Here is a 15,783-nt window from a genome sequence, read left to right on the forward strand (position 1 = left end):
TAGGTTACTGCAGTTTTCAGTAATGGAGGCTGTGGTGGTAACCATTTATTTTATTTAGGCTTAGGTCTAAACTTAGTTTATTGCCCGTGCCTTTGCTATAGGGTGCTTTCGCAATAGGGTGTAATGTAAAACAAAATAATATTTATACCGGTATATCTTGACATTGTTATTAAATTATAACAGTTTAAACTTAAATTCTAACCTAACTATTCAATTAGCTTGGGTTTTAAATTAATTTATGTAAAAGTTTTCTTGACAAATTTTGTTGACCAAGTAGATTAAAAAGAATAAAAGAAAAAGGGTAAATTTATCATAGTTAACTTGTAAAAATGATTCTTACAGGGTAGAATTATATTTTTAATAAAAAAAATGAAAAATTCAATTTGTAATTCAGTATACTGAATGATGAAATTTAATAAAAAAAATTAACATGAATTAATTGAATTGGAATTACTCAAATATTACTAAAATAATCTTTAATCTTATTTAGAAACTATGGAATAATTGAATCATTTTTTAAAATATTATTTTAATAATTTAAAAGAAAATTAAAACTAAACATAAAAGATGAAGGGGCTAGACGAACTTAAAAGGATGAGCCGCGTGGCTAGACCAATGGAAGAAGGCCTCACACCTTTTTGTAACAATTTTTGATCATGATCGACATTTAAAAATCAAGGTCTAGGATATTTTTATCCAAAAAAACTCAATATTCTATCCATTTCACCAAAAACACACATCGAATAAACATATAAACCTTAGTAATCCTATTTATAATGCTAAAATGCCCAAAAATAGGTGTGTGTGCGTGTGTGTCTATATATATATATATAAACCTTCCCTAGTCCAAAAATGAGTCGGTGAACCTAGGATATCTAGATTTTTCACATAACAGGTTGCCTTTCCCAGCTTCGTCTAGTTTCAGAAGTGGAAGAATGATCAGAAATGTAGCAGAAAGGTTTCAACCAAAAACATGTTGGGATCTGCATAAATGCTGATAGATAGAAGGGCTAGAAAACTCCAGGATATGATGGTTTCTTTCTACCACCACATTCTTCTCAAACTCTAGTCAAACTACCTAATTCTTTCTTTCGCGTTGAATATATATCGCATACTTTCTTTCTTTTTTATTGGTTTCTTAAAGAAAGTTCACAGCAGAGACTTAGAAACACCACCTGATTCTGTTCTAAATCATCTCTTTTAATTTTTTTACTATTTGATTCTACCAAAATAAAACTTTACATTGAAGGATGGAAATTCATACGACTTAAAAAAAAAATTCAGAGATGTACTTTGATTGCCTAATATCACTTGTACTTTTCTAGATGATCATAATTACTGAAAGTACTTTTCTACAACCTTGACAGGAATCGATGAGGAAAATAAGAGGAACTGCATGGGATAAAAGTATGTTTCTGTTAATTGACTTCTTCATATTAATTTGCGCTGTCGGTCTTGTACACAAAAGAATCAAGGCAGTTTTGACACCGCGTTGAAAAATATTTTTTAAAATAAAAAACATTTTAAAAAAAAAAAACCTCCAATGTCAAGGTGATTTCGTGGTGGTTCTGCGATGTGAGGTGGCCAGAGGTGGGAGATGTATGGCGATCTGGTACACCTATTGCTTATGGACCAGTGACCACTTTTATTTTATCAGACGGCTGTGATTGGCTTCATCCGAAACATGATCTAATGGCCCTGATTGTTGGTTGATGCACAATTCATTTTATTCTAACTTAAAGCAGATGTGGGCATCCCTTTCTCTAACATGCCACACATATTCTATCTTATTAATTGAATGAAACTCTAGCATTTATGCGTATTTGGAGAATAAAATTAAAATGGTAAAATCCAAACTTAAAGCAATTAAAAAGAATGGTTATTTTATTGGAGAGGTTATAGTTTTTAAACCCGACCTGGTCTAAAGTTCAGGTTCTGGGGTTGTGACTGGATCATTTTTTTTTAATCAAAATAATGTTATTTTAGTTAAAAAAAAAATCATACTTATTTTCTTCTGCATTGATATCATATTTATCTATCTATATTATCTTAACCAAAAAAAGAAAAAGAAAAAAAGAAGCATCAATCATCCTGTACGAGCATTGGTTGAAAGCTTCTTCGATCCTAGCAGCTATCTTAAAGCCTTCAATGCATTAGTTGCCTTGTCAAGTCATTAGACATGTCCTTGTCTGCACAACTAGGCATTTAGGATATATTTGTTATTTAAAAAAAAATTATTTTTTTTAATTTTAAATCAATATTTTTTTATATTTTTAAATTATTTTAATATACTAATATTAAAATTGATTTAAAAAAAAATATTATTTTGATATATTTTTAAAAAAAAAAAAATTTTAAAAAACAATACAATCAGACTCTCAAATACCATTTTAGCTATTAGCTATCGATTAGATCCTTGAAAACTCATCAACAGGCATACCTGAACTCTATTTTGCACTTATCATAACTCAGGAACGGGTCAATATTCACAAATCAATTATTAATTATCTAAACTAGTTTGCAAATTAATAACGCGTTTAGTAATCATATAACACAATATATTATTGATTTCCATTCTCTCATAAAATTAAGAAAAAACATATTTTTTACTTTGCATTTTCTTACAATTGAACAAGACCTAAATATGGTCACAATATATATATATAATTTGTTATATAAACAATTTCCTCCATCTCAAGGACTCCTATATTATGTTCTTCAAATTTTTGATGGATCAAGAAGTAAATCTAAGTATAAAAATTAAAGAAAGCTAAATGCGTCTTTATCAGTACTGTTCGCCCAGAAACAGTGTAATAATTATCTTTGAATTTTTCAAAGTTTGTGTGTGAAATCGTGACTCGTTGAACAAGCAATGAAACTGCTTGGAAATTATTTAGTCATTATATATAAAGGTGAACTGCTGGAAGCAAATGAAAATCATTAAAGTCGCCCTCTTTCATCAAGACTAAAGAAAAGTAAAAGTTTAGCCAAATCCTCTCAGCTTCTTCTGATCTGAGCACTTGAAGAAGTGGATCCAACTGTTTTGTGCTGCTTGACAAAATGAATCTTTCCAAGTTCATTTCACATCCATGTTTTGAGTCCTCAGGAACACCCTCTTCCACTGATCATCATGGTTCTTCTCCAACTTCTTCACAGATCATAAACTGGTATTTCTAAGTCCAAATTAGTTCTATGTTGACAGCTTTAATTCCTTGACGTGCTGGTGCAGGTGATGAAGTGGATACAACTGGGGGAGCAGGACCTTTGCAAGTATAATTCGTGACCGTGGTAATTAACAATCGTTCCTTCTAATCATCATAAGCAGCACTCTGTTCTCCTCTTTTCTTTCATTATGAGTGAATAAATCAATGATCATGAGCTTCTTCTTCAGAGAAAAATATGATTGATCATATGTTGATTGCAGTGAGGTCGGTTGTCTCTCAGACTCAATAAAATTTGAGGCAAAGAAGATTAAAGAAGGTGGGAAGAAGAATATTTTCAAGCAGAAATTTTGAGGTCGGTGAAGGGGAGAAGCTATTAAAGGCATCGCATTGTTGTTTATCAACTGAAGCTGGTCCTGTTGCCGGACTTCTCTTTATTTCCACTGAGAAGGTTGCATTCTGCAGTCAGAGATCAGTTACCTTCAAATCTCCGAATGAGCTGCTCGAAGAAACAGATCGAAAGGTGAATAAATACCTCCTCTTCATTATATTTTCCTTGTCTCAATTACGTGAATTAACTCTAAGCTGTGGTTTTAAAAAGAATTAATTAACACACTAAAATATTGGAGGATAAACAGGGTTGGTGATCACTCTTCAATTTCTTCCTTTTTTATATAAAAAAATAAAATGATTTCTGCAGGATCATAATTTCTCAAAGTACTGGCTACAATCTTGACATCAACGCATAAAGAAAATAAAGGGATTCCTCGTGTTTCTGTTAATTGAATTGTATTAATTTGCGTTGTTGTTCTTGTACACAAAAGAGGCCTGACTCGTTGAAATTGGATTCACATGAGCAGATTGAGATACCAATAAGGAACATTAGAGGGGTCGACCTGAACGAGTCACAACAGAAGAAAATGACCATAATCACAGAAGATAGCTCTGAATTCCTGTTTATGGACTTTCTGCGTTACGACAAAGCTCGTCAGAACTTAGAGGAAGCAATTCTATGGCAAAGTTGCCAAGCAAAACGAAGCTGATCTCGAAATTAGACAGGTATTGTGATGATTGAGCTGAGGCCAAAAGAAAAGGCTCGGTTGTTCGACAAAATTATTATGCTCTGACTGTGTGGAGTCCACTTTTTATGCACTAGCTTGTATAGTCTAGATCAAATAAAGCGAAAGTTCTCTTTCAATGTATGATTAAAAAAATGTAAAAAATGAACTATTATTAAGGATTTCGAGCCCCTTTCCCTTTTCTAAGGAAGATTGAAAGGGGATAGCAGAAATTAAGAATAATTTTACAGGGATTATCGATCATGGCTTTTGCCAAAGCTTGCATCGTGTGTTTACCAGAAGAAATAGTAAGCAGGCATGCTGTACTCCCGTGTTATGTTTTACTATGATATACTTTCTTGAAGAAACTGTGTTTCAAGATTGCAAGATACTAAATATTGCAAGATAATAAAGGATTCTGTCATTTTCAAAGGGAAAGAATGGTTGACAACATGTTGTATATCTTACAACAGGGCATAGCAGCCTATAAAATTGTAGAAAAATTCCACGAAAAAGCGTGTTGAACTTTCGAAGTAGGAAAAAGTCATGAAACATTGTAATTTGTTTTCCATCCTTGTAGGTCAACTGAACAGGACCATAATGTCTTAATTCTATGTGCATATTCAATTAGATAGAAACGTGTTTTTATTGTAGAGATAAGGAAAAAAGACATGACAATAAATATGTTTTCAAATCATTTTTATAGTTAATTTTTTGCACTTTCAAAATAAAATATATAAAGATAACATGCTTTTTTATCCCATTATTTTCGTTTCTTTTTGTCATGAGACCTTAATCAATTATCATTTTTCTTACATTATCAAGTGGTTCTGTTTTCTCATCATAAATACTCCAATATCACGCCTTTCTAGGAAGAAATCACTGTAAAAACAAAAACAAAGGGACGAACACACAAGGAAAACCAGAAAAAATAAAAGAGAAGACTTTTGCATTCCTTCATAATGCCCTCAGCTTTGCCTTTACTAAGAGACTCTTAATGCATGTTTATTTTTACATTTTAAAATAAAAATTTTCACTTCAAATTAATAATTTTTTTATATTTTTAAATTATTTTAATACGCTGATTTAAAAACTAATTTTTTAAAAATAAAAAATATTATTTTAATGCATTTTCAAGTAAAAAGTACTTTAAAAAACAACCACAAATACATCTAAATCATCCTTCTTCCCAGCTTGTAATTTTAATTACTCTATCACTATTATGCTTGCGGCTATGGCTAGCTTGGTTATTAGTTTGTACTAATAACCTGGGTTGGCTAGATCAAGCCCAAAAAAAAAAAAAAGAAGATAGGAACTCTTGAGGCTGGGCTGGTCTCAGGCCCATCCGGCCCCAATTCTCTTAGCCACCTGAGCCCACCTCCGGGGGTCTTGAAGTTTGACCTTTGAACCTGAGCCCCAATTCTCTTATCACATACACGGGCGTGCTAATACTGCCCGGTTGCAGACAAAATTATTCTGACATGTAAATCTGCAGTTCACTTTTCGTGCATATGCTATATTGTTTATTGGAAGTTAATTTGCTTGACTGTGACTTTTTGAATTTTTCTCTCCTTTGCAATGGGCTTAGTTACAGATTTTGTGGGCTTATGCTTCTTTATGGGCCCTGTTATTTACAGGCTTAGAGCCCTTGCACTATGTAATCGGCCTTTTTATTGATGAAATTCTCATGGTGACGGAAATTGCAAGCAAGAACAAGAACAGAAGAGGGAGGATTGGAGAAGTTTATAATGGTGTTTCTTATTACTCTATAAAAGTTATAATTCCTGAAAATTAACTAATTTATTCTCGCGTCAACTCAGAACTCAAAATTCCTTGAATCAGAACTTAGAATTCTGCGGGTTTCTGCTAGACTTTAATGATGTTTCTGCCGCATCTAAGCCTTCTTATTTGTGTACCTTCCTCCTCCTTTTCCTTGTAGGATACTTCCTTCTTCAGCCTCTCCTCCGGCCACAAGGATCCTGCCTCTTCAAAATCAAGGAATTAAATTCATCATTAAATTAATTGTTTTTAATTTCAAAGTCAACAATAATGCATCGATGGTTCTGCTCTTAATAAATTCCTTTTGCCTTACTATTATGAAAATCAATAGTCAATACCATTCAGTTAATTAAATATAGTCTCTGTTTTTTTTTTTAAGTATATGGGGAGTTGATATTCTTTGAAAATACTGCTCTATTCACAACTTTTTTTTTTTTTTTGAAATGCTGGAATCTCCTGTCGAGGAAAAAATAAAAAATAAAATAGCTGATTATATGAAATCCGTTTATACTAGTCAAGATTATGCGTAACGTAAAAATCCAAGGTCAAAGACCTGAGGCTTCAGAGCCGCCTATTTGTGCTGTCTATGACTTGGGGGTCGGCTTGCCGGACTGACCGACTAGTAGTGAGAACACCTCCCCTCCACATCCTCCGCCTGCTGCTCAGGGGTTGCTGGTGACGGTGCCATCCTCAGAATCCTTCCTATTCGGCTTCTGGCTTCAGCCTCAGATTTGGGCTGCCTTTCGGCCTTCGCTTGCTTCATTGTTGCCATGAATACGCTTGTTGGTTGACTGATCCTTTGTTTGATATGATCCTACTATTGAAGACCTTTGATCATTTTCTTAAATTCCTTTGTCATGCTCTTTAAATAAATAAAAATTTCCCATCTCAACTACTCCAACACCATAAATTCGTAATTTCATTATTTAAAAAATCAGATTATTTTATATCAACTTTGCAAGTATTCGATCTGGCCACCTTTATTGACTTGAAATTCCTTGCCTCTTGTAAGGAAAAAAGAAATATATATATATTCTCACATTCTTAGCCAAGGAAATTGCCTGGAAATCGCAACATCATTTTCTTCTAGTAGTCTTCCCTTCCATTCAATTCTTGACACATGACAACGAAGAATCTTTGAAACTTCACTCTCATATCTGTTTCTCTTGTGGAAAAATAATATAGAGTATATTATATGATTTAAATAGCAATATACGCCTCCTTTTTATCTCTTCATCAGGCAAAGTTTATAGGCTAAGCTACCAGGTTTTCCTTCGAGGACTACTCTCTGTGCGTGTTAGACCAAAAGTATGAGCATGAAGGGTCAGTTTGCAGACACGTTCAATGGAAGTCCATTGATGATCATTAAAACTCTTGAGACAACCCCAGAAAGATCATCTTCTTTATCTGAGCCCGTCAGCTTGCTGCAAAGTCCATATTCCTCTCAGGGTTCTCCAAGCTCCTCCAAAACTAGTAGTAAGTCACAGTGAACCTGTCTTCCTCTGCCTCTAAATATGTGTACCTAGCATATACTGGTGTTGATAGCTTATTCATCAAGTACTGCAGGTAATAAATGGGATTCACAGCCAGGAAAAACACAAAAACTAGGAAGGAAAAGCAGTACTTTTGCTTACAGGATTCACGACCACGGTAACAGTCTTACCATGACTCCTATGAAAATATGAAGTAAAATCATTTATGCACCCTTTTTTTAAAAAAAATTATGTGAGATAATGTAATTTGCAGTGAAGTTGGGAGCTACCTTCTCTGAAACAGTGAAAGGCAAGCTAAGACTGGGGGCAAAGATAATTCAAGAAGGAGGGAGGGAGAATATTTTCAAGCAGGTTTTTGGGGTCAGAGAAGGAGAAGAGCTGTTAAAGGCATCACAGTGCTATTTATCAACCACAGCTGGTCCTCTGGCAGGACTTCTTTTTATCTCCACTGAAAAGGTTGCCTTCTGCAGTGAGAGATCAATTACCTTCCCTTCTCCTAATGGACAACTTGTCAGAAAACCCTACAAGGTGAGTCAATAGTTGGGTTCCTGATCTGATTATGCACGTAAACTGGAGTTCTAAGATTTTTTTCTCCTTTTTTTTTAAAAAAAAACCTTTATCTCTGACAGGACCATGATTTAAAGATCATCTTTAATTTCTGTTCTTAAATAAGAAGAAGAAGATCATCATCTTGTTAATTTAAACGTGACAAAATCCTTTGTTCAATCACCTGTTACGCAAAATAATAGTCAGATCTCAGCTAAACAAAATTATGGAATCATTGAAATGAAAAAGGAAGGGACAACGAATGGTAGGTTAGATATCCACGCATCTTAAACTATAGAAGAAGCTACAATATTTAAAATAATGTTAAAATTTATTGATTTTGACTTCTATTTTTTGAACCTTCAATTCATAATCCAACAATTGACCTGGTCTGTACAGATGGAAATTTTGACCAATATTTCGATGCACATGAGCAGGTGGTGATACCAGTGAGGAAGATTGAAAGAGCCAACAGGAGTGAGAACATGGACAAGCCGCAACAGAAGTACATAGAAATAGTCACACAAGACAATTTTGAGTTCTGGTTTATGGGATTCTTGCGTTACGAAAAAGCTTTCAAGAATCTACACAGAGCTATTTCTTTGGCGAATTCTGCCTCTTAAATTAAGAGGACATGTTGTAAGATGGACACATACGTAAGTAGATAGAAAAGAAGTTTATCTTTTAGATTAGACAAGTGTGCTAATTGAGGCCTGGAAGGAAAAGCCTGGCTTTTTTAAGTTCCGTTTGGAAACAGGGTTGTGCAGAACATGTATTTCCTAGTATAAAATATTATTTTGATGTTTTAATGTTTTTCAACCAGTAACCGAGGCTTTTATGTATCAAATTATAGTTTATAGCCAATCAAGTAGAAGTTTTTAGTTTTCTCATTTTCTTTTTCTAAAAAGAAATACTAAAACTAGGTTTTTCTTCCCTTTTACTTGTTGAAATCTGAAGTCATTTCTTTCATTACTAAACCATGAAAGAAATGAAGAACAAAAAATAGCAGAGAGAAGCTTCAAATTGCAAGGTGTGTACGCAGTAGATGTTATGGACCTCTTTCCCTCTTGTGGGATTGAACCGATTGGCTCTGTAAGTGCCTCTGGTCCAACATTTTTAAGAGGAAAAAAGAAAGTGGCTAGAACCTTGCCATTGATGCTGTTGTTCTGATTCTTGAGCTGTCTGTCTCTATCAGAGGGAAAACCGAGGATAATGGACCTTCCTGGTAACCCAAGTCGAAGATTGCTCCAACATGCAGTTCTCATCAACAAAATTCAGCAAGGGCCACGTTATTATTTTGATAAGCCATGGCTTTATTGAAGCATCACAGAGCAAAGTCATGAGTCCTTGCAAAGAGACGAGTATCATACAGAGAACCTCAGACCACTGAAAGAATAAAACCAAGCCAGCAACCAAGAACTCAGGCAATTAGAGCAGCCTAGCTGGACCATACAACCAGATAAAAAGGGTCCCCTGTTTCTGTTTTTTAGCTCTCACAAATGTTTTGAACATTCATTCACGAGGTTGTTCTTGAAGCCTTCTTGAACTGAACTTTGAAAGATTGTAATCTTGATCCTAAGAGACAGCGTTTCGTTTTTTTTTTTTTAGGTTTTTTTTTAAGGAGAAACGTCATCATTTGGTCTCAAAAACAGGGAGTTTTTTCCTCCAACCTACTCATTCTTTTAATTGCTTTTTTTTTCGATCATATTTTAATTGTTTTTTCTTATAATTTCATCCCGTTGCTGGATGGACCCTCATTTCCCAGTTCTGACCCTAAGTATAGTATTTTCAAGTTCTCAGCGAATAAAAAATAGGTGTCAGCCTTTAGAAAGCCCAAATCTTCTCTTTTTACAGAGAAACATTAGAAATTGAACATGACTGCATGCTTTTGCATGTGAGAAATGATAGCAGAGAAGTAATCCTCGAACATATTTAAATTTTAAGTTTAAATTTTAAAAATTATTAGCATCACAAAATTGAAAACTTATAATTATTAATTTTAAAAAATTAATTAAATTATGTATAAGCTGGCAAAACACATACAAATAGCAAAAAAAAAAAATTGATAGCAGTGAAGCACATGATGCTATATGATAAGTTAATCCAAATGGCGAGCCATATAGTCAAATCTGGGCCATCGCTTTGGCAGTAGAAGTTCCCATTCTTGACGTGCAGATTTTTATTTTCTTCCATCTCCTTTATCCAAACAAGCATTGATTGTAATCTTTTTGAATAATTTTCACGTGCTATGTTAAAAATGAAATTTAATATATTTTTAAATAAAAAAAAATACTTTAAAATAGTCATCTTCACTGTCCCAAGCACCTCAGAATTCATAAGTCTATATTTCAATAATTCACAGGACGCATGTGTCTCCCTGGTCAATTCATTTCATTAATTCTCATCATAGTGCTGGACCGCATATGCAACACACTCCATCCAATCTTTTAGAGATTTTTTATTTCTATTAGACACGAGCTCATCAAATTACATTGGAGCCAAAATGAACCTTACAACAACTTAATGAGCTATGATTAATTTTTAAAAAAATTATTTTAGGAAAATTATTTTTAAAAAAAACTAGTTTGGACATATAATATACACCACAAATAATTCTCATAATGATTCAATTCCAAATACAACATATTGGTTACATTTATTCATCTCACATCATTCACTCTACAATCCAAATAGACTCAAAACTAACTCTTACATTTTTGCATGATTTCCCTTCCGAAAATAAAAATCATTCTAAAGTCAAATCCTTAACCAAATTCTCACAATGTTCCACACAAACCCAATTGCACCTTAAATATTGGTGTTAGGTTGTATATTTCATATTAATATTATTTAATAACATCAGTAATAATGATTTAAATTTTTTATGAATTGGAATTTTTTTTTATTCTTTCAACTATTAATTTATTGGGAATTGGACTTCATGGTTTTTTTAGATTAGATATTTCTGTCTCAAATGACTCAAGTTAATGAGAATTAAAAAGTTAACACATTTTTGTTATAAAAAAAGGTACTGCTTTTCGAACTTATTTTTTTTTAACATTTTTTCATTAGATATATTTACTAATTATATAATTTGAGTTGTGTATTTGATGAGATATTTCAGCTCTAGGTAGTGTTATTGTACATTTATCATTCCATGACCCATTTTTTATATTTTTTCTTAACTTCACTTTGATACTAATACTTTATTTTTTTGTAAAAAAAACTGTTCTAGCACTGCAGCAAAGTGGAGATGATCACCGACACTAATATTATTCCCATATTCCATAGGTTATATGGCCCAAAATACATGCATGTTATATAGCAACATGACACCCAAATCTTGATACCACGTGTCCCTCAAATTTAATTAATAAAGTTAGATGCCAAAGGATATGCCAAAGTGCACATGTTTCTATGTACAAGTTTTCTCCACTTTTCCATATAAAATCACGTGGGTTTGAACTGCAAATTAATACGTAAAAATGCTAAATGAAAATAGTTCTTGTAGGGTAACCGAAATTATTTTTTAAAATATTTTTTATTTTAAAAATATATTAAAATAATTTTTATTATTATTATTTTAAATTTTATTTTTCATTTCTGTATATTAAAAAAATTTAAAAATATTAAAAAAAATTAATTTAAAAAATTTAAATTAATATTTTAGTAGCAAAAATTACAAGAGGCTCGTAAATACATAGCATTAGGGGTGAGTAAAAACACCTAAAAACTTATTAAATCGAGAAAATTAGACAAAAAAATAACACTGAAAAAATCAAACCGTGAAAAAACTAATTAAACATATTAGAAATTTAAAAAAAACTAATCGGTTTGGTTCGATTTCGGTTTTATAAGCCTAAAATTGGAAAAACCAAACTGAACCGAATTGGAAAAAAGGCCAACAAAAACATAGCTAAAATCGAAAAAAACCAAGCCAATCGAAAAAAAACCGAGCCAACTCGAAAAAAACTGAGCCAAATTAGAAAAAAGCCAAGTCAAGACTAAAAAATCAAACCAAACTATGTTTGAACCAATTTTTTTTTTTTTTAAATAATTAAACTGAACAAAAAATAATAGGTTAGAATTGATTCAATTTAGATCTACTAGGTTAGCCGTCAAATCAAGTTAACCGCGTCAAAATCTGAGATTCGTGTCATGAGAGTATGATAATTAAATATAAAAAAATTAACATCAATAACTAAATGAACAAAACAAAGGAAAAAACCTACAGGAGAAAAAAAAACTAATGAAGAAAAAGAAAAAAAATCTGAATTAACTGGGTTAACCTGTCAAACCAGGTTAATCCATCAAACCTGGGATTCGTATCATGAAAGTTTGATAACATAAATATAAAAAAACTTAATATTAACAACTAAATTTTAAAAAAATAATTAAAAAACAAAAATACGAAACAAAAAAATATTAATTTTTTTTTTAAAAATCCTACATGAAGAAAACTAATGAAGAAAAGAAAAAAAAATCTGAATTATCTGGATTAATCCTTGAAAATCAAGGTTAACCCGTCAATTTGGGATTCGTGTCATTAAAGTTTGATAACTGAATAGGAAAAAAATAATTTACGGGTTAACCCAGAAATAGCTGGGTTCACCCGTCAAACCCGGAATTCATGTCATGAAAGTTTGATAACTAAATAGAAAAAATTTAACATTACAAACTAAATTAAACGAAAAAAATTAATTAAAAAGAAAAACAAAAAAAAATCCGGGTTAACGCGTCAAACCCGGAACCATGTAATGAAAGTTTGATAACTAAATAAAAAAAAATTTAACATAAACAAAAAAAAAATTAAACAAAAAAAATATTTATTAAAAAAAAAAACAAACAACTTAAAAAAAAAGCAAAAAAAAAAAAAAAGACAGTTAAGAGTTTCACTGTGATTGCACTCAAAAAAATTAATTAAAAAGAAAAACCAGAAAAAAAATCTGGGTTAACGCGTCAAACTCGGAACCAATGTAATGAAAGTTTGACAACTAAATAGAAAAAAAAATTAACATTAACAAAAAAAAATATACAAAAAAAAATATTCATTAAAAAAAAACAAAGAAACAAAACAGCTTAAAAAAAGAAAAAAAACAAAGCAAAAAAAAAAAAAGATAGCTAAGCGTTTCACTGTGGACTACACCCGAAAAATTTAAATTAAAAAAAAAAACCAGAAAAAAATCCGGTTTAATCCAATCAAACTCAAAACCTGTATCATAAAAATTTGATAACTAAATTAAAAAAATTTAATATTAACAAAAATTTTTTAAAAAAAATTATTAAAAAAAATAAAGAAATAAAACAGCTAAAAATCAAAGGAAAAAAAAACAGCCTAAAAAGTTAGAAAAAAAAAAAAAAACAGAAGAAAACAGCTCAGCGTTTCACTGTGGACTTTGAAAAGTGAAACACTGAGCAGTTTTAGTTTATTCTTAATTAATTTAAAAAAGAAATCAGTTCAGTTTGATTATATATTATTTTTTTTTTATAAAAATCAACCAAATAAAAAATGATTATCCTGGAAGCATGATGCGCTCTTTCCTGTAATTTATTAAGTAGCAGACAAGATAAGCATAACAAATAATAAGTAATTTACTAGTAGTAGAAGATAAGAATGCTCTGACATTATACCTAAAAAATCATTCCCCATGAACACAGCAAGCAAGTAATGGTTTTAAAATTAAAAAGAAGAAGAAAAAAATATTGAGGAAATTCATTCACGGTTTCTTTCTTTATTGTTGAGCATTCCAATTCCAGCTCCATAAATCCAAGCTTCTCTCCATTCAGTTTTTGCATCAAATTGAAGAACAAGAAAATCTCATCAATAGAAATAACAATGAGGTCTCCATTGTTAGTGCTGTCCTCCTTCCTTGTCTTTGCCCTAGCCTCAACAAGACCATCAATAGCAGGTGATTTAGATGCAACCGAGGCAGTGCTTGACACCGACGGCGAGAAACTGAGAGCAGGCACTGAGTATTACATCTTGCCGGTATTCCGTGGAAGAGGAGGTGGGCTTACAATGGCCAGCACAAGAGACGAAACCTGCCCGCTTGACGTTGTCCAAGACCCTCTTGAGGTATCGGAGGGTCTTCCACTAACGTTCACCCCCGTGAATCCCAAGAAAGGAGTCATCCGTGTCTCGACTGATCTGAACATCAAGTTTTCTGCTTCATCAATCTGTGCTCAATCAACAGTGTGGAAGATTCAGAAGTCTGTGAACTCGGAAATACAATGGTTCGTGACAACTGGTGGGGTTGAAGGGAATCCTGGCATTGAAACAATAACCAACTGGTTCAAGATTGAGAAGGCAGGTGATGATTACAAGCTAGCCTTCTGTCCTACAGTTTGTGATTGCGGAGCCTTATGTAGAGACGTAGGCATATATATTCATGGTAATGGAGTTAGGACTCTGTCTCTCAGTGATGCACTGCAACCTTTCTTGGTTAATTTCAAGAAAGTTGGCTCTTCAAGTTCATCCTTATGAGTCCTGAAAATACTCGGGCAGCGATGGGAGCAGGCTGGCTAGCTGCTGATGTCTCTTGTCCTGGCTGTTGGCCTCGCCTTTCTTTGTCGTGATCACTTTGGGTTCTCCTGATCTGGTGATGTATGTTTCAATGAATCCATGTATGCTTCATCAAATAATAATAATAATAATAATGTGGCCCTTTCTTTTATTTTGTTTGCCAGCCACTTACAAATACGTAATGGATGTTACTGCTACAATCTAATTTTATAATAATAATAATATGGGTGTTTTTTCTCATATCGGAACAATTATCCAAAGCCTATAATGGATGTGGATCCAAAAACATCTCCATCATTCTTATCTTGTGGCATGCAAGCTCCCTTATTATTTGTACTCTCTCCCTCTCTCTTATCATTTTTCTTCTTTTTCCTGTTGGTGCCTAGGCACTTCTATTATTCTTCGCTTTTCTTTTAGGCAGATTAGTCAAACACTCTCCCGAACTTTAGTCGATAGAAAATGAGTAGTCCTTAATCTTTTTTTAATCTGAGTTTGCTCCCTTGACTCTTTTTTAATGCTCATTGTCTCCTCTCCACCAAGGTTTTTGATCACTTATCAACATCACAAAATTGATCAAAAATAATGATAAAAAAACAAAAAAAAACACAAAATATGAAAAATTATGCGTGCTTTATTTCGGCTTTTAATTAAAAAAAGAAAGAATACATTGTTAATAAACCCAAAAAAAAAAACAATATATCTTAGGATGAGAAAGAGAATGCTTAATCTTTGGTTAGAAGGATAGAGAGAAGAGAAGAGAAAGAAAGAGAAACAGGTGTGTGAGAGAAGAACATGAAGCCTCATTTATCTGTCATGATTTAGATCTTTTATTTTAGTTTTTTATTGACAGGATTACTGATAGATAATTAAATGCTAATATTTTTAATATTTTCATCCTCGATTCTGTTTATAAAGTCAAGTGAGAGTTTCCAACTTGCGCCTCCAATTTTTTTTAAATATTATTAAATTATTTATTTATTAAGTAGGCTGGACCCGACCCAACCATCTGGGTTAGAACTGATCAAGTCGGGTTGCGTCAACTAACGGCCCAACAAACTTTTCTCTCTTTTTAAACCATCTAGGTTAGGCCAAAACGAGTCCAACTCACATCTTGTTATTTACATTTCTGCCATTTGCATCTAGAATTCTATATGCAAATGGATATGGGGGGGTTTTAAGAAGAAGGAAAAAACAAGAGGGAGGCTTGCCTAGCCGAAAGGGAA

The 15,783-nt window shown here is 32.5% G+C and overlaps 2 protein-coding genes and 1 long non-coding RNA gene across 4 annotated transcripts; all 3 read left to right on the forward strand.

Annotated features, from left to right (window-relative positions):
• The first annotated feature begins 2,747 nt into the window (after positions 1-2,747).
• On the forward strand, positions 2,748-4,660 carry LOC118031820 (uncharacterized). 2 transcript variants are annotated; one of them, XR_012169647.1, is made up of 3 exons: positions 2,914-3,133; positions 3,230-3,684; positions 4,022-4,660. It is a non-coding gene; the product is annotated as an uncharacterized lncRNA (long non-coding RNA). The 2 variants fall into 2 exon arrangements; XR_004684580.2 differs by having other exon boundaries at positions 2,748-3,684.
• A 2,495-nt stretch (positions 4,661-7,155) lies between these two features.
• On the forward strand, positions 7,156-8,846 carry LOC118031827 (putative GEM-like protein 8). Its single transcript, XM_035036322.2, has 4 exons — positions 7,156-7,474; positions 7,565-7,648; positions 7,745-8,019; positions 8,475-8,846. The coding sequence occupies exons 1-4, from the start codon at positions 7,309-7,311 to the stop codon at positions 8,658-8,660; spliced, it is 711 nt and encodes a 236-aa protein (XP_034892213.1). The 5' UTR covers positions 7,156-7,308; the 3' UTR covers positions 8,661-8,846.
• Positions 8,847-13,679: 4,833 nt separating this feature from the next.
• LOC118031822 (kunitz trypsin inhibitor 5) lies at positions 13,680-14,800 on the forward strand. Its single transcript, XM_035036319.2, has one exon. It carries the CDS (start codon positions 13,874-13,876, stop codon positions 14,519-14,521), a length of 648 nt encoding a protein of 215 aa, XP_034892210.1. The 5' UTR covers positions 13,680-13,873; the 3' UTR covers positions 14,522-14,800.
• Positions 14,801-15,783: the final 983 nt, after the last annotated feature.

This window comes from Populus alba, chromosome 4 (genome assembly GCF_005239225.2).
Source record: "Populus alba chromosome 4, ASM523922v2, whole genome shotgun sequence".
Classification (NCBI taxonomy): Eukaryota; Viridiplantae; Streptophyta; class Magnoliopsida; order Malpighiales; family Salicaceae; genus Populus; species Populus alba.